Source organism: Lycium barbarum, chromosome 7, assembly GCF_019175385.1.
Source record: "Lycium barbarum isolate Lr01 chromosome 7, ASM1917538v2, whole genome shotgun sequence".
In the NCBI taxonomy this organism is placed as follows: Eukaryota; Viridiplantae; Streptophyta; class Magnoliopsida; order Solanales; family Solanaceae; genus Lycium; species Lycium barbarum.
This window is the reverse complement of record NC_083343.1, coordinates 6419586-6440519: the sequence shown is the minus strand read 5'-3', so window position 1 is coordinate 6440519 and position 20934 is coordinate 6419586. Positions and strand designations below refer to the sequence as shown.

General features: G+C 34.8%; 1 protein-coding gene across 1 annotated transcript; it reads right to left on the bottom strand.

Moving 5' to 3' along the window:
• Positions 1-379: 379 nt before the first annotated feature.
• Positions 380-1412, bottom strand: LOC132601213 (uncharacterized). Its single transcript, XM_060314319.1, has 3 exons — positions 1159-1412; positions 577-1016; positions 380-450 (listed from the first exon to the last, which is right to left on the bottom strand). Exons 1-3 carry the CDS (start codon positions 1410-1412, stop codon positions 380-382), a joined length of 765 nt encoding a protein of 254 aa, XP_060170302.1.
• Positions 1413-20934: the final 19522 nt, after the last annotated feature.

Here is a 20934-nt window from a genome sequence, read left to right as displayed (position 1 = left end):
AATTCTATTATACGTCAAGTATAAAGTGTAGTGATTAAAAGAATGCAAACTGTAGATAAAATGAAAAATCTTGTCGGCCAGAGGAATAGAAGAAGTAACAAGATATAGATAATTCAAACTCCATTGAATTGGTGTCATTAGTTTATAAATCTCCCAAAATACTCACTGAGCCTCTATAATTAGTAAGCAGAGGATACTAATACCAATATTAAAATATTATTTAATCAAGACAAATCAGATTTATATTTTTTATTAATAACTGACTATAACAAACTTACTAAATCTAGACTAATTAAAAATAGTACTCATGTAAACAACTATTGTCACATGGTCTTTTATTCATCAACTATTACAACTAGTAAAAATTAAAATAAACAACTCAATCATCTCTAACCACAAAACCATCACCAATCAAGTGATCTATCTTTCGTTCAGGGTGCTCAAAGAAATCTGCTACATCCAAGTGTGTGATGTCAATTTGATTTTCAGAGATAAAATTAGCTTCGGGATTTTTCTCTTTTCTTTTAATTGATGCCTGATAAAGCTCAACCAAGTGCTTTGCCGTACGACAGGTACGTGACCAGTGTCCACTTCCACCACATCGATAGCATTTGTTTTTTGAGCCACGTGCTTCTGGCACTTCATGCCTATCATCCTTCTTTTTCCCCTTTTGGTGGTGATTTTTCCTTGAAGAGTGATTAACACCAGGAAAATAATTTCTTCTTTGACCATTATAACCACCACGACCACGACTATTATCACGACCGGGGCCACGACCTTTTCCACGCCTGGAGTAGTGGGCATACACCTCATTCACTTCGGGGAGTGGTGCAACGCCAGTAGGTCGATTCTCGTGATTTTTCATCAGCAAATCATTATTTTGTTCAGCCACAAGAAGATGAGCAATCAAATCACAATACTTTGTGAAACCTTTCTCTCGATATTGTTGCTGCAGGAGCACATTCAAGGCATGAAAAAGTGGAGAACGTCTTTTCCAGCTTATCAGAATCACTAATCTTTTCTCCACATAGTGTCAATATAGAAGTAATTCTGAACATCTCAGAGTTATACTTCATAACTGATTTGAAATCTTGTAGCCTTAGATTGATCCATTCATGTTGTGCTTTTGGGAGGAAGACCATCTTCAGGTGGTCATACCTTTCTTTCAAGTTTTTCCATAAAACGAGTGGATTCTTAATAGCAAGATATTCAATTTTCAGGTCCTCATCAAGATGATGACGCAAGAATATCATAGCCTTGGCATTTTCTTGGTTGGATGCTTTATTATTTTCTTTAAAGGTGTCTCCAAGACCCATAGCATCAAGATGGATTTCAGCATCTAGCACCCATGATAGGTAGTTCTTGCCCAAAATATCAAGGGCAACGAACTCGAGTTTTGTAAGGTTAGCCATAAAATAGAAAGAATAAAAATATTACCTTAACCTTCAAAAATTCCTTGAGACGGTAGAGTCTCATGCTGATAACGTGTTATAAAATGAAGCTAAAAGAGTAACAATAGTAAAGGATGAAAACAATAGAAATAGATAGACAAGAGAGGAGAGATTTTATTATTCTTCCAAAATGTGTTACAAGTTCATTCCATATGAAAACTTATGCCTCTATTTATAGTGCTACATATGCATTCAATATATGAGATAATGGAAGAACCATTATGATGGTGGAAGATAATGGAAGAACCATTAAGATGGTGGAAGATAATGGAAGAGGCATTATATTTGTGATTATGGAGGAAGTGAGAATTTATTTCTAGAGTGGTGGACATCCACACTTATTTTTCATAACAGGTACTTTGTTAATTTGTTAGTCGTCTAATTGTTAGACTGACTTTAGTGAAGTCTCAAAAAATGAAAAGGGTTGACATGATACCATTTTTTTTTTGGCAAACATATTCATTGAATTCTCTAACTCTTCATTATTATGATTCATTGTAATGATCCCCCAAAAAGGTTATATGATTCTAGTACTTCATTACGTAGTGTGTTATTATCATATTATGTGTTATTTTTAGATTTTTATGTGTAAAAGGTAATTATTTTTTTGTGAAAAAGACTTAAACTAGAAATATATTTACAAAGGGTAATAAAATTATTTGACCCTTTTGGAGGGTGTGTTCGTAGATGGATCTAAGATTTTAATCTGATCGTTCGACTTTTAAAATTCTTAATATTGAATTTTTTATATTTCTAAATTTATGAATTCAGATTTATTATTTTTTTAATTTCTTATGAGTCTTAACATAAGAAATTATATCTTATTGAAAATATTGAGTTCGGGTGAATTCAAATCGAAGCACTCTTCGAATGTGTTAGCTCGATCACATAGGTTAGTTGATAAATGTGCATTTTTTATTATGATGTCTTTTCGAGATTGACATTCCATTTGGTGGCTAGCTGGTACTCACCAAATATAAAATATATAATGATTTGTTAGTTTAGATTCCACTTAATAGAGTTAATCAAAGCCTGCTCTAATACTCAATAATTCATGCAAGATAATTCGAAAGAAAGTGGTAGAAGCAAAACTCATAAGAGTAAATGGATAGAAGGGCGTGTAATGTAATCAACCTACTTTAATACACGTATTAGTGACTAATTTTACAGTGAACTCGTAAACTATACGCCACAAGAAAGCAATATTACAATGAAGAGGGGAAAAACTAACCCATTTATTAGCTTAGCCATTGACCTACCCAATAAAGTTTATCTAAAAATTGAGCTGATTTGGACTGAATATGTCGTCCAGATTTACCCATGAGAAACTTTTTTTAATATATTTTTGAAAATTACGAGAAAGACGGACCTGCACATGGTATTCATCGACCTAGAAAAGGCATACGACAAAGTGCTGAGAGATTAGGTTCTATAGAGATGCTTGGAGGCTAGAGGTATACCTGTGGCTTACATTAGGGCGATCAAGGACATGTATGATGGGGCCAAGATCAGGGTAAGGACTATGGGAGGAAACTCAGAGCACTTTCCAGTGGCGATGGGGTTTCACCAGGGATCAGCTCTTAGTCCATTTTTATTTTCTTTGGTGATGGATGGATTGACGCAGCAAATTCAAGGTGAGGTGCTATGGTGTATGTTATTTGTAGATGACATAGTCCTGATTGACGAGTCTCGCAGCGGAGTTAACGCTAAGCTGGAGGTTTGAAGACAAACTCTGGAGTCTAAAGGGTTCAAGTTGAGTAGGACCAAGACAGAGTACTTGGAGTGCAAGTTCAGTGATATAATGCATAAGGCGGATGTTGAAGTGAAGCTTGGCACCCAGGTCATACAGAAGAAAGATAGTTTCAAGTACCTTGGGTCTATTATACAAGGAAATGGGGACATTGATGATGACGTCACACACCGTATTGGTGCAGGATGGATGAAATTGAGGCTTTCCTCTGGAGTGTTGTGTGACAAGAAGGTGCCACCAAAACTTAAAGGCAAGTTCTACAAAGTGGTGGTTAGACCAACTATGTTGTATGGGGCGGAGTTTTGGCCAGTCAAGAAATCTCATGTTCAGAAGATGGAAGTGGCGGAAATGAGAATGCTGCGATGGATGTGTGGGCACACTAGGAGCGATAGGATTAGGAATGAAGTCATCCGAGACAAGGTTGGAGTAGCTTCAATGGAAGACAAGATGCGGGAAGTGACGCTGAGATGGTTTGGGCATGTGATGCGGAGAGATGCAAATGCCCCAGTGCGGTGCGAGAGGCTGGCTAGCGACAGTTTCAGAAGAGGTAGAGGTAGGCCGAAGAAGTATTGGGGAGAGGTGATTAGACAAGACATGGCGCATTTCCTGCTTACCGAGGACATGACCTTAGATAGGAGGGTATGGAGGACTTATATTAGGATAGAAGGCTAGTAGGTAGTCGTGTTTATCCTTTCTTACGAGTAGTTTTATTGCTCTATAGTTCTTGTCTCTTGATTTCTGCGAGTATCTGTTGGTTTATAATGGCTTATTTACTTTCATTGTTTTCATTTTCATAATTGCTTTGATTTGTTTGCCCGTATCTGACCTTTTATATGCCTTTTCTTGAGCCGAGGGTCTTCCGGAAACAGCCTCCCTACCTAAGGTAGGGGTAAGGTCTGTACACTCTACCCTCCCCAGACCCCACGTTATGCGATTCACTAGGTATGTTGTTGTTGTTGTACCTTTTTTTAATTTTATATATTAGATATATCAATAATAAAAGGGTAAAAATTCATTTCATAACTAAACAAAAACTATGAAAAAAGACAATCTTAGTAAGAGTTGGACAGGTTGGATTATGGCATATTATTTATCTTATTATGACTCAATCCATGTAATATTTGGGCGGATTAATGATCCAGCTCATTTTAACCCGTTTAAATCTAATACACTTAGGGGTCGTTTGGTTGGGAACAAGTCATCCCAGGATTACTTATCCTTGGATTAGTCATCCCAGAATTAGTTATTTCACTCTCCCACAGGAATAAAATAATACTACAATCTCGTGATACTAATCCCGAGATTCGTTATATCACAATTTTATTCCAACCAAACGTGGGATAGACCCATCTAAAATTTAATCCCAGGATCATTTATCCCTTATCCCTCGTACCAACCGAGCCCTTATTTAATAGGGAAAATTTTAGAAATATACAAGTTGGTCACTTACATTACAAAAAAATAGTCCAAAACTTACATTACGAAAAATATCCCAAAATATACAGATATTTATACCAACATATACAAACATAACAAGGGCAGAGCGAGAGAGAGAGAGAGAGAGAGAGAGAAAAGTTGGGTCATTTTTTGTAAGAATTAAAAAAATAGGTCAATTTTGATAGCATTATTGCCCGTATGAACATAAAGTGTAATTTTCTCTATTTAATAATCCTAATTAGAGTAGTTCTTGTAATATAGAAATTTAAATGAATGAAATAAAATAAAATTAAAGAGGACTCTTTCTCCTTCAAAGGGTTAAGTGGGAATTTTGTGACATAAGCTTCTGATTTTGGCTGATTTTCACAGCCTGTATATCTTATTTTTGGGTCTCATATCGACACGTGGCAGAATAGTTAAGGTCCAATTTCCAAAACTGGCCCTACCCCCACGTGTCGTTATTAAGGAATAGTCTGAATTTTCTCTAAGGGAATCTCAAGCTTGGGCCCCACTATTACCTGTTTACAGCCAATCACAGAACGTAACGTGGAGGCTATCTGTCACTACTTTATGGCAGTGTGGGACCTTGTTGTATAGAACAAAAACAAATGTGTACTTGGTTTGGTACTTTAGATACTTGAAACTGAAAAATTATGTGTTCTCTTTAATTTGAATGGGGTCCATATTGAAAATATGCAGAGGAAAAAAGTTGATCAATGAAGCAAACGAGATCTCTAATCACTCCCAATTTATATGATAATGTTTGATTTGACACGATATTTCAGAATAAAGAATGATTTTTAAAATTTATGATATAAAATAAGTTATAAATATTCACGTGACTATAAATTATCTTATTAAGGGTAAAGTAAAAAACATTAAAGTTAAATTGTTACTAAACGTTGAAAGGTATCATTTTTTTTAAAACTAATTAAAAAGAAAATAATGTCACATAAATTAGAACCGATGTAGTATTTTTTTAGTGTTCTAACTGAAAATTTAATGTGGTCTATATCAAAAATATGCATAAAAAAAGTTGTTGAATTATGGAAAAGGAGAGATATCTTCCGTCCGGATGAAATGGTAAAAGTTCTTTTATCAATTTAAATGATAGGATTAAATATTTGAATTTGATAAATGCAAACTTTTAAATTTTTTAGTATTGAATTTGTTGTACTTTTAAAATTACGACTTCATAATTTTTTTGATAATCGTGATGTTCAGAGTAGTTCATGCGCATATCAACTAATTTTACGAGATACTTGAACTTGGTTCACCAAGATTTGAACAGATGGAAATAAATCACTTTACATATTTCCTTTGAACCTGAGATCTCATAAGTCTCAAGCAACCCATTAGATCACACACTTAGGTGCATTACGAGTTCATAACAAAATATTGATTTGAATGTACGCCTTTTCGCCCTTCTAGCTTCTCCTCTACTTGTCAGTCTCGTGAGAAAAAGAATTTGATAAAATCATTTGATATCCGAAGTTCACTAGATTCATTAATTTGAATTTGCGCTAAGTAGATTCACTTAATTAGACTATGAGAGAGTAAGTTGCTCGCTATCGAAAGATTATACTTTCCTAGAGCTCAATTTAGAGGTCTAATATTGGTTGAGGGATCTCCAAACATCTCAGTAAAATCCTTGATGGTCATGAGATTTTTTTAGTTTCCCATCCAGTATTCCGTATTTGTATTGGGCATGATTAAATTCAGATCCGCACCGAAAAATTTCACATTGAAAAGTAAAATCGCTCCCTAACAAAGACTACTTCATACTTAGAGCTCGAACTCGAGACCTCAAGTTAATGATGAAAGAGTACTAACCACTCACGACCTTTTGTTGGTCATGAGATTTTTTTTAGCACATTATAAGTAACAACTAACAAGCAACCACTTGTTACATTTCTTGTCACACTAAACAATATAGTGCTAAAGAAATTGAAATCATAACCTCTTATATAAGGTGGGAGAAAAATCATTGTCCAAAACCAAAACAGAGCTTACAAACTTAGCTCTTATCACCTAAAAGGCAGACACTACACACAAAGTCTTTCCTTTTCAAGAAGCTATTCCAAACCACCTTTTAATGGATCAACAAGAAAAAAAAAAACAAAGAAGACAGATGGTAAAAAGTACCTAAAATCTTGAAACAAGACAACCAAAAAAAGAAGAAGAAGAAGAAGAAGAGGGGGGAGAAGATTTTGACTTTATTTAGGGATCTCAAAAGCTAACATCTAAAACTGGAAAACACTCTATAGTCAAACTGGTATTAATTGCACATGTTATATGGTAATACTTTACCAGACAATCAAATTTAATAGGGCGACTGGTTCTTTTTCATTTATTTAAAAAATTTCCCAATCTTTCCCTTCTACTTACTTTTGTTTACAAAGTGTTATGCATGGCCAATTAGCCAACTATCTATAGGCTAGAATTGTTCCTTACTGTGGAAAAAGAAAAGCAAAATATGGCCAATTTGTCGGTTTTTGTTTCTTTAATGTAATTAATTATCTGATATCCCGGATCCACTAATTCGGTTAATTCATATTTGTGTTTGTAAGTAGGGGGAAGCTAGCGCTCCGTACCAGGAATTTCTCCACTTATAGGATTTGAACTTGAGACTTCTGATTGCAAATGGAGGATTCCATCCATCTCACCATATTCTCGTGATAGTAACTTACACTATGTTTTAATTGAAGACTAGATAGGTGTTTGATTAATGTTATTTACCTTTTTAAATAAAAGAACCACCAACTGAAACAACTTTCTTTTTTTTTCTTTTTTTTTGAAAAAAGTTGTTAATTAGTACATGATCAGATTAGAACATTATTGACGATACAATGATGTAAGGTTCACATTTAACTAGTGGTCTATTCTTAGTAGGGTTGGGCGTTCGGTTTGATTTGTAAAAAATGGGAACCGAAATCGAATTGAAATAACTGCGGTTCAATTCGATTTTTGCAATTTCGTTCGGTTTATTAGGTCGGTTTTTTCGGTTTAGATATATATGACATAGTTAAGCATCAAGCTGATACTTCATCATTCTAGAAAATCCTAATAGAGCTCGGTGTAAGACAATAGAAGTGTTGACTGCATAATAATAACTTCATCAGCCAAAATACAAATTAATACAGTGGCAGAACTTTTCCCCACATTTCACTTAAGTCCTCTATTACTAGTATTTCTTGTTTATCAGCCAACATTTTCTCTACAATCCAAAAGATATGACAGGGGGAATGGAGATTATAAGTAGTTCCTACTTGTCAAACTTTGTTGTATCACATCTTCCTACCACTAACCAAGAGGAGTTTTTTATTCACAATTTGCAATGTTAATATTACTAAGATAACACCCGTTGTCACAGAAGAAAAGATGCTAATGGGTGTTCTAAGATACATTGTAAATTTATTAAAAATATACAAGGAATATATAATATATTTTTCAAGAAAAAAGTGGCTTGTTAAAATTCGTTTTTTCGGTTTAATCGGATTAAATTTTGCATAAACCGAAAACCGAACCGAATTGTTGAAATCTTATAAATTTAAACCGAATAAACCGAAACAGAAATTAACTTCGATCGGTTTTTTCGGTTTGAACCATATTATGCCCAGCCCTAATTCTTACTTCCATTTCCCCTATTGCTGCTAATAAAATATTAAATAGAACAAGATAAAAGAAAACTTTGGCATTGTTAATTTCTTACTTTTTATTCCATAGTTTTACTAGAAAAAATTGTTTTTTCATCTCAACTTATCCAGCTTACTCTTTCGTTTTTTTTTTTTTTTTGGTTACCAATTACTATTCGTTTTAATGGCATTATTTTGTCTAAGTTTATTCATAGAAGCAAAGGTAACATGTTTATGTTAAAGCTAGTTAATGATTGAAGCTAGCTAAGTTGGTGTGAATGAGAAATTGAGGGGAAAAAAGACAATGGAAGGAAAATGAAGTTTAACGCAAAGTTCCTTTGAAAAGGAGTTTTGTACCACATTGGTGGTAGAAAGGGAAAGTTATGTGTTTATATTAGAAAGCATTTCTTCTAGCTCTTAAAGGGTTGAGAAGAGGGACTCCCCTCGCGCAGTCGTCGTCGCTCGGCTTCGGTCAAATGATTTGATTGATAATCTTTTTGGACCAAATTTATTTAAATTCAATCTTCATTTTCTGAAATTATTTTTTTCATTTCTGCCGGAAATATTAATTGATAATTAATTAAATTTCGCGGAATAAAATAAAATCCTAATGTTCTTATTTTTTTTTCTGAAAAGGCAAGGCCTTTCCGAACAGTCACCAACCTGCCTGTTCTAAACAAGCATTTTCGCGACTATATAAATGAGGCAATGCCTCATTTTTTGACTATTGAAATTTTTTCCTGCATCGCATTCTAAATTCTTCTTTTCTGAAATAAAACTATCGAGTCTCTGTGTGTGGGTCGTTGCCTGATTTGAGTTCGTCGAAGTTGTAGGCATTTAAGGTACCGCTACTCTTGCGACAGTTATATCTGTTTTATACTGGGAGGAAGTAATTCATAACCTCGGGTACAGGGAGGAGATTAAATTCTTTAAGGACACACAGTGAATTCTGTGGTCTCGAATATTTCTTTGTTTCTAAATTTTTTTCGACTTTACACAGTTTTTGTTTTTTTTTTTCGTTTTCTGGTTTTTCCAATTTTTGGTTTCTGTTTCTAACTTTCTGAACACAATTTTCTAACAAGCTTAAGGAATTTATGTTATTTCTGTGTTCATCTGTTTCTGTTTAACCATTATAGAACGTTAACAGAAAAAGGAAAAAAAAGAGTTCTTCTTTAACAAATAACAATGCTTTCCAGAAATAAAAAGAAATTTGTATGTTGTTTGGAGACTAAAATCTTTGGATTTTCTACTCCGTTTGAGATTAAAGTTTTAATAACTTTCTACTCATTTGATTACTTGATTTGAAGATATAAAAACTTCATCAAGTGTACAATATACAATTTCTGGCTTTCGGTTTGAAGTGTTTTTAATGATGTTTGTGTAAACTTTATTTGGTTTGAAGAAATAAAATCTTCACCGTTGTGTATTAAATTTGTTGCTGTCAAAACTGATTCGGTTCGAAGATTTAAAAACTTCACCGTTTATTAAAGCTTTTTGTTGTTTCGTTTGCGATAGAAATAAGAGACCTAACTCCAAATTTGAATGCTACTGCTACTGCCACACCAACCCTCACAGTTGGTTCTACGAGCAATGTTGCGTCCTCCAGTCGTGCTGCACCAGCACCGGCAGAGAAGCCCGAAAAATTCACCGGGATTGATTTCAAATGATGGCAACAAAAGATGTTCTTCTATTTAACTACTTTAAGCCTTCAAAAGTTTATGAAGGAGATTGTTCCGGTTCTGCCAGAATCAACAACTGAGAATGAACGTTTTACTGTAACTAAGGCTTGAAAGCACTCAGATTTTTTGTGCAAGAATTATATTCTTAGCGGACTGGAGGATGATCTTTACAACGTCTATAGTGATATGAGAACTTCAAAAGAACTATGGGATGCATTGGAAAATAAATATAAAGTGAGGATGCCGGATTGAAGAAGTTTATCGCTGCCAAGTTCCTGAACTACAAAATGGTAGATAGCAAGTCTGTTGTTACTCAAGTTCAAGAGTTGAAGGTTATCATCCACGATCTCCTCGTTGAAGGGATAAGTATAATTAATACTTCTGTCGAAAGTATTAAATGTGCCATCACTTACATATTTTTTGTTGTAGGTTTGGTGATTAGTGGGGCGTTTTGAAGTTGTGGCAGTGATAGAGAAGTTGCCTCCTTCATGGAAGGACTTCCAAAATTACTTGAAACATAAACGAAAGGAGATGACACTGGGAGATCTCATTGTCCGGTTGAGAATCGAGGAAGATAATAAGGCAGCAGAGAAGAAGGCTAATGGGAGATCAGCCGTAGGGGGAGCATATATTGTTGAAACGGCTCCAACGAATCTGAAAAAAGAAGAAAAAGGCATCGGGACCAAGGAACTATCCCAATAAGAAGAAATTCAAAGGAAACTGCCACAATTGTGGGAAAATCAGACACAAAGCTGCAGATTGTCGTGCTCCGAAAAAGGAAAAGAAGAAGGGTCTGGCTAATATAGTTGAAACAAACGAGGAAGTTGATGACTTGTGCGCTATGTCGTCTGAGTGCAACTTAGTGGGAAATCCGAAAGAGTGGTAGATTGACTCTGGCGCGACTCGCCACATTTGTGCTGTTAGAGAAGCCTTTGATTTATATGCTCCCGCCGGGCCCGACGAGATCATATTTATGGGAAATTCTGCAACAGCCAAGATTAAAGGTTATGAAAAGATACTGCTGAAGATGACCTCTGGCAAGGTGGTGACTATCAACAACGTCTGTCATGTTTCTGAAATTAGGAAAAATTTAGTATCTACCGGACTTCTAGTGAAGAACGGTTTTAAGTGTGTTTATGTTTCTGATAAGGTTGTAATAAGTAATAACGAGATGTACATAGGAAAAGGTTACCTCACAGAGGGCCTTTTCAAACTGAATGTAATGGTCGTTGATAATAATAAAGTTTCTGCTTCGTCTTACTTGCTTGAGTCAAATGATTTATGGCATTCGCGTTTAGGACATGTCAATTATAGAACCTTGCGAAAAATGATTAGTTTGGAAGTACTGCCTAAGTTTGATTGCAACCAATCAAAAAGTCAAATTTGTGTTGAATCTAAGTATGTTAAACATCCTTATAAGTCAGTTGAAAGGAATTCAAGTCCTTTAGACTTAATCCATATAGATATTTGTAACATGAAGTCAATCCCATCTCGCGGTGGAAAGAAGTATTTCATAACTTTTATTGACGATAGTACGCGATATTGCTACGTTTATTTACTTAATAGTAAAGATAAAGCAATTGAAGCATTCAGGCAATATAAAAGTGAAGTTGAGACTCAGCTTAACAAAAAGATTAAAATGATACGGAGTGATAGGGGCGGCGAATATGAATCTCCTTTTGAACAAATATGTTTGGAATATGATTATTCATCAAACAACTACCCCTTACTCGCCACAATCCAACGGAATTGCGGAAAGGAAAAATAGAACACTAAAAGAGATGATGAATGTCCTGTTAATAAGTTCTAGTTTACCCTAGAACTTGTAGGGGGAAGCTATCCTAACAGCTAGCCGAATACTCAATCGAGTGTCCCATAGCAAAACACAATCTATTCCATACGAAAAGTGGAAAAGAAAGAAGCTCAATTTGGAATACTTCAAAGTGTGGAGGTGTGTGAGGACCCACAGCTGGTGAAAGTCGTTTCCTTCGGGAGAACAAAAGGCCTGAGGGCACGGGTTCGAAGTGCTGCAGCGCGTAGCGAATTGTTGTGATTTCGCTGCTACAATACCTGAGTATGTCATGTCATGCAGATCATGTTCATGGGGTCAGTATGGTTAGCGCCCAGCTGTACCCAGGGGTTCACAGTATGGTTAGCGCCCAGCTGTGGGTCCTCACAAGGTGTTTGGCCAAGGTGCAAGTTCCTAAACTCAAAAGGATAAAAATAGGACCTAAAACTGTTGATTGTGTTTTCATTGGATATGCCACAAATAGTAAGGCATACCGATTTATGGTTCACAGATTAGAAAATCCTGACATTCAGGTGAATACGGTAATTGAATCAGATAATGCTGACTTCTTTGAAAACATATATCCGTATAAAAGGGAATGTGAGTCGTTTAGCAAAGAATCTAAACGACCTCGGGAAGAAACAAAGGAAAAGGTTCCTGATGAGGAAATCCAAGACTTAGCAAACGTCAAAGGAAGTCTACTTCCTTTGGACCAGAATTTCTAACATTTTTGTTGGAAAATGAGCCTCGAACTTTCAACGAAGTTATGTCTTCATCAGAATCTCAATTTTGGAAAGAGGCAATCAATAGTGAGATAGAATCCATATTGAACAACCATACTTGGGAATTGGTTGATCTTCATCCAGGGAACAAACCATTAGGTTCCAAATGGATTTTCAAACGAAAAATGACAGCTGATGGCACTATTGATAAATATAAGGCAAACCTAGTTGTTAAAGGATTTAGACAACAAGAAGGTCTTGATTATTTTGATGCATACTCGCTGGTAACGAGGATTACATCTATTCGGGTGTTAGTACTGTACGGTCTTGAAATCCATCAAATGGATGTGAAAACAGTCTTCTTAAATGGAAATTTAGAGGAAAATATTTACATAGAACAACTCGAAGGGTTTGTAGTTCCCGGGAAAGATAAGAAGGTGTGTCGACTTGTTAAGTCTCTTTACGGACTAAAACAAGTACCCAAACAGTGGCATGTAAAATTTGACCATACGATGCTGTCAAATGGATTCAAGATAAATGAGTCTGATAAATGTTTCTACATTAAGAACACTCCGGACCACGTCGTCATTATTTGTTTGTACGTGGATGACATGTTGATAATGAGTAACGACATTGCTAACATAAATCCTACTAAACGCATGCTTGCTAGTAAGTTTGATATGAAAGACTTAGGAGTTGCCGATCTAATTTTGGGAATTAAAATCCATAAGACTCCTAAAGGTCTAGCATTGTCTCAATCTCATTATATTGAAAAGGTACTTGAAAAGTTCAAGTATTTGGATTTTAAAGTTGTAAAGACACAAATTGATGTGAACCTTACTCTTGCTAAGAATAAAGGTGAAAGTCATTCTCCATTGGATTATGCCAGAGTGTTGGGAAGTTTGATGTATATCATGAACTGTACGCGACCTGACATTGCATGTGCTATAAGTAAACTAAGTCGCTACACTAGTAATTCCGACCAAAATCATTAGCTGGCAATGAAACGAGTTTTGGGGTATTTGAAACATACTCAAAACTTTGCTTTGCATTATAACAGGTATCCTGCAGTTATTGAACGATACAATGATGCAAATTAGATCACCGGATCAATTGAAACAAAATCCACAAGTGGTACGTTTTGACCATTGGTGGAGGAGCAGTGCCTTGGAAGTCATCCAAACAGATATGTATTGCCCGCTCTACAATGGAGTTTGAGTTCATAGCTTTAGACAAAGCCAGTGAAGAAATTGAATGGCTTCGAAATTTCTTAGAAGACATTCCATTTCGGCCCAAACCATTGGCTTCTATATGCATACCTTGCGATAGCCAAGCGACAATAGAAAGCGTCGGGAGCGTTATGTACAACAGAAAGTCTCGTCACCTACGACGAAGACATAATACCATTAGACAACTACTCTTTAGTGGAATTATCACAATTGACTACGTTAAGTGAAGAGATAATGTGTCGGATCCACTAACTAACTAGAGAGGTGGTTGAAAAATCATCGAGGGGAATGGGACTATGGCCGAGGACAAGTCATCGTGGCGGTAACTCTACCTAGAAGACTGGAGATCCCAAGATCTAGGTTCAAAGATCAAACAAAGTCATTGATGACGGTTCAACATTGTCACAATAACTTTTTTAGTCCATTCTCGTGATGAGACGATGTTCAGTACCAGGATAAAACATTAAGGCTTTTTAATAGTTTCTAAGTTTGATACGGGGTATATCAAATAGTATATCTACGGGATGACACATTTAGGAATCACTTATGTAAGTGTGAAGTGTAAGCCGCTTCAAGGAGAATTCTGTAAGGCTAATTCTCTACGCACTTATGAACCAGGCAGTGCTCATGGCTGAAACGAACAAAACAACGAGAACCAAAGACGGTTAAAGGGTTAATTGTGTGACATGTGGTTGTCTAGGTATACACTAAAACTCGACGGTTCAAAGATATCAAATCTACCGATTGACCGAGTATATCCGACATATGTTCACTACGGAAAGTTCAAAGAGAAATCTACTTATCCAGATGCGATTAATCCTTGCTTATGAATCACACAGTTTTTTGTCATGCCTGTTTTTCATCATATAGCCATTCCCCATTCATGTGGGGGATTGTTAAAGCTAGTTAGTGGTTGAAGCTAGCTAAGTTGGTGTGCATGAGAAATGGAGGGAAAAAAGACAATGGAAGGAAAATGAAGTTTAAAGCAAAGTTTCTTTGAAAAGAAGCTTGGTACCACATTGGTGGTAGAAAGGGAAAGTTATGTGCTTATATTAAACATTTTTTCTAGCTCTTAAAGGGTTGAGAAGATGGACTCTCCTCGCGCCGCCGTCGCTCGGCTCGGACTCGGACTCGGACTCAGATTCGGCTTCGGATTCGGATTCGGATTCGAATTCGGTCAAATAATCTGATTGATTGATAATCTTTTTGGACCAAATTTTTTAAAATTCAATCTTCATTTTCTGAAATTATTTTTTTCATTTCCGTCAGAATTATTAATTGATAATTAATTAAATTTCGCGGAATAAAATAAACTCCCAACGTTCTTATTTTTTTTTCTGAAAAGGCAAGGCATTTCTGAACAATCACCAACCTGCCTGTTCTGATCAGGCATTTTCGCGGCTAAATAAACTGAGGCAATGCCTCATTTTTTGACTACTGAAAATTTTTCCTGCATCGCATTCTACATTCTTCTTTTCTGAAATAAAACTATTGAGTCTCTGTGTGTGGTTCGTTGCCTGATTTGAGTTCGTCGAAGTCGTAGGCGTTTGAGGTACCACTACTCTTACGACAGGTATATCCGTTTTATCCTGGGAGGAAGTAATCCATAACCTCGGGTACAGTGAGGGGATTAAATTTCTTAAGGATACACAGTGAATTCTGTGGTCTCAGATATTTCTTTGTTTCTGAAATTTTTTCGCCTTTACATAGTTTTTTTTCTTTTATTTCTGGTTTTTCCAATTTCTGGTTTCTGTTTCTAACTTTCTGAACACAGTTTTCTAACCGTTTATTGTACTTTTTTCCCTCAAGAGTTGAAGGCTATATATTTTGAAAACAAAAAGACAATTTAATATACAGAATAATTGGAAATTCAAATTGTATGAGAATGAGCAACGTTTATAAAGGAAAATTGCATTAACTAATTGATTTAAGGATATTTCATAAAGTCCTAATGAACAGAAAAAGATATATAATATATTTTCTATTTATTACACTAAATCTTCCAATTAAAATATCCAACATTTATTGAAGAAAAGTTAGTGAATGTTGCCTTAAAAAGCAAAATTTTCAAATTAGCTTAACTCCTCCAAACTACAGTTATGTTTCAACTTTGGGAATAAAAAAGGCAAAAAAGTGAAGTACTAAACAAGCAATTTACTAATGACTTTAAAAGTTCTAAATGTGCACACACAATTATTCTACAACATAGTAACATATTATTGATTCAAATTGTATAGCCCATGTTTAGGAAGTTATAATTACATTTATGTCCCTGTCAAACATGATTATTTTTTATTTTTTTGTGCATTTTTTAATTGGAGATTTAAGGGAAAATCAACACTAATTGGGCAAAAGTGACTATAAACACCTAGCGAACGCGGATAAGTATTTACCTGATCATTATCTCTGCTCTCGGTAATATTAATATTAACAACAAAGTGACTATTTTCTCATCTGTACATTCTTTATAGAATTTTGGTCAAATTAGGCAGAGGAAATGTCAATTAAAATTGACGCAAAGGGATGATTTACATAAATGTCCCCTTTTTAGGTCATCATTTACATTACCGTATTCTTATTTTTAAAAATTGTGTAAACATAGCCATTATCAAATTACCCTTCTGATCAACCTTAGACTCGGCTCCGTATTGCTTAACCTTCCAGACAAACATTAAACCGTCTTCTAACGCGTTTATGTAAAATTGTCTCTCCTAAAAAGATTATTCCCAGTTTATCAATTCTTTTATTGATGGGCAAACTAGTCATTTCACAAGTGAGTCCATTTCAAGAAATTTTAAAATTCGAGCCTCAGATCACTCAAACCCCTATCATGTTCAAACTCTAAATAAAGAAATGGTTAAAAGTGGAGGCTTTAATGATTTCTAAAAAAGGAAAAATACCTAATAGAATATCATTAGCAATTATGTCTTGAATAATTAGCCAAGATTCTTCATTTATTTTCCATTCTTCTTGTCCATTATGTCCTTAAATAATCATTTTACCATAAATCTAATCAAATATGAAACAAAATTATCACCCATCTTTGTATAATAAATGAAAATCTTAACCTTTTCAAAAAATAGTTTCTTTTTTGGTTTGCTGTTCAAATGTTCAATCATAGCCAGTAAAAAATGATTATTTATAACTTATTCCTTTAGGTTTAATGTAAAAAATGTACCTATTAAGAAGTATTTTTATTTAATTTTGCAACTTTAAAAAATTTGGTTCTGAAAATAAATTTAATGAACATAATAAAAAGAAATGTCACCATTTTCTTTTTTTTTAATAAATAAATTTGTGTATTATTGACAAGATTGGTCAACTTAAAACCAAAGAGATAAGAAGTCATTACAGTCTAAAAGAATTTGAAACCTTTGATTAGATTTCAATGTTTATGTAAAAGGTAAATCTAATTAAGATTCAACCAAAACCTAGCCATAATTTTCATTAAATAATTAATTTCTTAGCTCATCCAAATGAAGGGCCAAGATTTCTTGAAATGTGAGTGTGTACAAAGAGATGTGTCACATAATATCGTTTCTTAAAAGTCTACAAAAAAGCTTACTTCCAAATATGCATGCTTCAAAAAAGGTTCTCATAAGAAGACAATAAACAAACCTGTTATAAAATCATTCTAAAGAGTTAGTACAATATATCAAAAGATGAAGCAAGAATAATAAAGAGATAAAGAGAGACAAGAGATGAGAGCTTTCTTATTCATCCCAATATATTTCAAGTGTTGTTCAAGTATCTTCAATATGAATCCCTATGCCTCTAGTTATAGTGGTTCATAGAGGCATACAAAAGGGTAACAATAAACATGTCATTCAAAATATGAGATAATGGAAGAACCATTAAAATGGTGGAAGATAATGGAAGAACCATTAAGATGGTGGAAGATAATGGAAGAGGCATTATATTTGTGTAGTGGAAGTGGGAATTTATTTCTAGAGTGGTGGACATCCACATTTAATATTTCATAACACTCCCCCTTGGATGTCTATGTCTTAATAGATGATGTGCCTCGTTAAAACCTTATTAGGAAAAAAAAACCCGTGGGAAAAAGTCCTAATGTAGGAAAAAGAGTACACATATCTAGTAATACGTTTTGAGAGCTGCCTTATTAAAAACCTTACCAAGAAAAACCCAATGGGACAAAACCTTGGTTAAGGGAAAAAGAGTACAACACGTATTTCACTCCCCCTAACGAAGACCAAAATTCAGATGTCGGAGTCTTCGCATTCCAATCTTGAATATCATCTTCTCAAGAGTTGAAGTTGGTAAAGATTTGGTGAGCAAATCTGCAGGATTATCACTTGAACGGATTTGTTGCACATCAATATCACCATTCTTCTAGAGATCATGTGTGAAGAATAACTTTGGTGAAATATGCTTCGTTCTATCTCCTTTTATGAAACCTCCTTTCAATTGGGCAATGCATGCTGCATTATCTTCATATAAGATTGTGGGTATTTTATCACATTTCAAACCACACTTTTCTCGAATGAGATGTATCATTGACCTCATCCACACAACTTCACGGCTCGCTTCATGAATAGCTATTATCTCAGCATGATTTGATGAGGTAGCCACAATAGACTGCTTTGTAGATCGCCAAGATATGGCAGCGCCCCCACAAATAAATACATAGCCTGTTTGAGATCTAGCTTTGTGTGGGTCAGATAAATACCCTGCATCGGTATAACCAACAAGATCGGGACTGCAATTGCTAGAATAAAATAAGCCCAAATCGATCGTCCCCTTTAGATACCTCAATATGTGTTTAATTCTGTTCCAGTGTCTCCTTGTAGGAGCACAACTATGTCTCGCTAACACATTAATTGAAAATGCTATGTCAGGCCTTGTGGTATTGGCAAGATACATTAGTGCACCAATTGCACTAAGATACGGTACTTCTGGAATAAGAATTTCCTCATTCTTTTCTTGAGGTCGGAACGGATCTTTATTCGCATCAAGTGATCGAACAACCATCGGAGTACTTAATGGATGTGCTTCATCTATATAAAATCGTTTCAACACTTTCTCTGTATAGGCAGATTGATGGACAAAAATGTCATTTGTCAAATGTTCAATTTGCAAACCAAGGCATAATTTTGTCTTTCCAAGATCTTTCATCTCAAATTCCTTCTTTAAATAATCAATTGCCTTTTTGAGCTCTGCAGGAGTTCCAATAAGGTTTATGTCGAAAACATATAGAGCAAGTACAACAAACTCCGATATAGCCTTCCTTTAACAAATATTCACTAAGGCGGTTATACCACATGCGCCCGGATTGCTTCAAACCATACAATGATCTTTGTAATCTGATTGAATACATTTCCCGAGACTTTGAACTACATGCTTCAGGCATCTTAAATCCTTCAGGGATTTTCATGTATATTTCATTTTCAAGTGATTCATATAGGTTGTGACAACATCTATTTCTATCTAAATATGTGACATCTTCTGGTGTCCGCACAGCAGGTCCAATAAGCTTTACGCTTACCAAGATGCGTCATTTCACTTGATAATAATTTCTACATTAGCATGCTTTAATAGACGTAGAATTTAGATCCTCACAATCTTTTACAATATTGCGCTATATTTGTATCAAAAATATCGTCGACGGTATATCATTTATATCGGTTCGCAATGTGACATAACTTATTGAGATCTCATCACTTCCATTATTTTTAGGTACCTAAACCTTTCATGAGGTTTCATGAAGTATTATGTCGTAGGCTCTTCAAGAGCACATTGCCTCTTTATAATGATCATTGACCATTTGCTCCTCTTTCTTTTCAATGATTATTGCGTTTGGAACCGATTAGTGTACCACGCTTCATGCATGTTGTAGATTATGTCCTTCAGGGACATGAATTTAATAGGAGCATTTTGCAGCTGAAATTAGAAATTAATTTTGGGTCAGCAAATGCTTCTAGCATTTGAGTTGAATTATCCTTTTAATGAGGATCACACTAATGATAATTCATAACATATTCCTCAGCTGCTTATTCTCTCCTCCTTATGTTAGAAAAACTAACATATATCCCATCTTTTTTGGGGGAATCCATCTTTGTGCATCATGGTAGATTCATTAATCATATACCACACATAAAAAACTGTTAGATGGAAACATTTGGTTCCTAACCCTGAACCAATTGTGAGGAGAGAATTTATCATAATTTATTGGTCTGAAGCATACAAGTGATGTTGTATACAATATATCATATTTCAGATCACCACAGAAAGCTTTGTTCTCATAAGTAATGGTTTAGCTATTTAGTAGAGGCATTTAACGCCAAACCAGCTTGGATATAAACCAGCATTAACAAGATGAATTCTCTTGATTACATAATCTGAAAATTGTGCTCTCAACTCAATTATTTTGAGCAAGTAACTTTGCATATGTCAAACTGCGGGTTGACAATAAAAGCACATGTGACCGTCTTATCGATGCATCTATTTAAGACATCACATAACAGGTGAACGGGCCCATATTCACCTTTTATATTTTTTCAGAATTTAGGGAACTCAATCCCAACTTTAGCCAGTATAATCAACTTATTATGAGAACAAGCAACAACAATAAATTATTGAAGAATCTTCTAGTTCTTCAATATATGTCAAATACTCAATCTGCACATCATATTTGAATTGGGATGATCAAATCGCTCATGCCGACTAATAAAATTATTTATACTAGTAAACTTCAAGTTTACCGTGTCATGTGCTATTTGTTTTAGTAAACTTCTGGTTTACTATGACATGAATTTTATATCAATATAAACTTCTAGTTTATTGTTCATGTGATTCATCACGCTTATATTTGTAGTACAAATCGGGCAACCTTTCATAAATATATTTCTTACCCGTAGTAACTTGAAGATATTCAATCTTCCAATCATTTTTATCAGTAAACTTCGGGTTTACTACAACTTGTATTTCGATCATAACAACTTTTTTTTTTAATATTGCGATACAAGAAGAATGACATAATAATAGATAAACTCTTCAGGAGCTTTCAATATGCTTTTCCATAATCATATATTGTTTGGACACTGCTGGGTCATGATTCTTGTGCACAAATAATTAAGCTCTTCTGGAGACCTTGGTCACTAATTTTGCACTACCAAATATTGCTTAGACACTGCTAGTGTCACGAAAGAGAATTTCATGATCTTTCTGATGTCATGTAAGAATACAGTAAACAAATTTACTTTTAAAGATAATAAATTCATA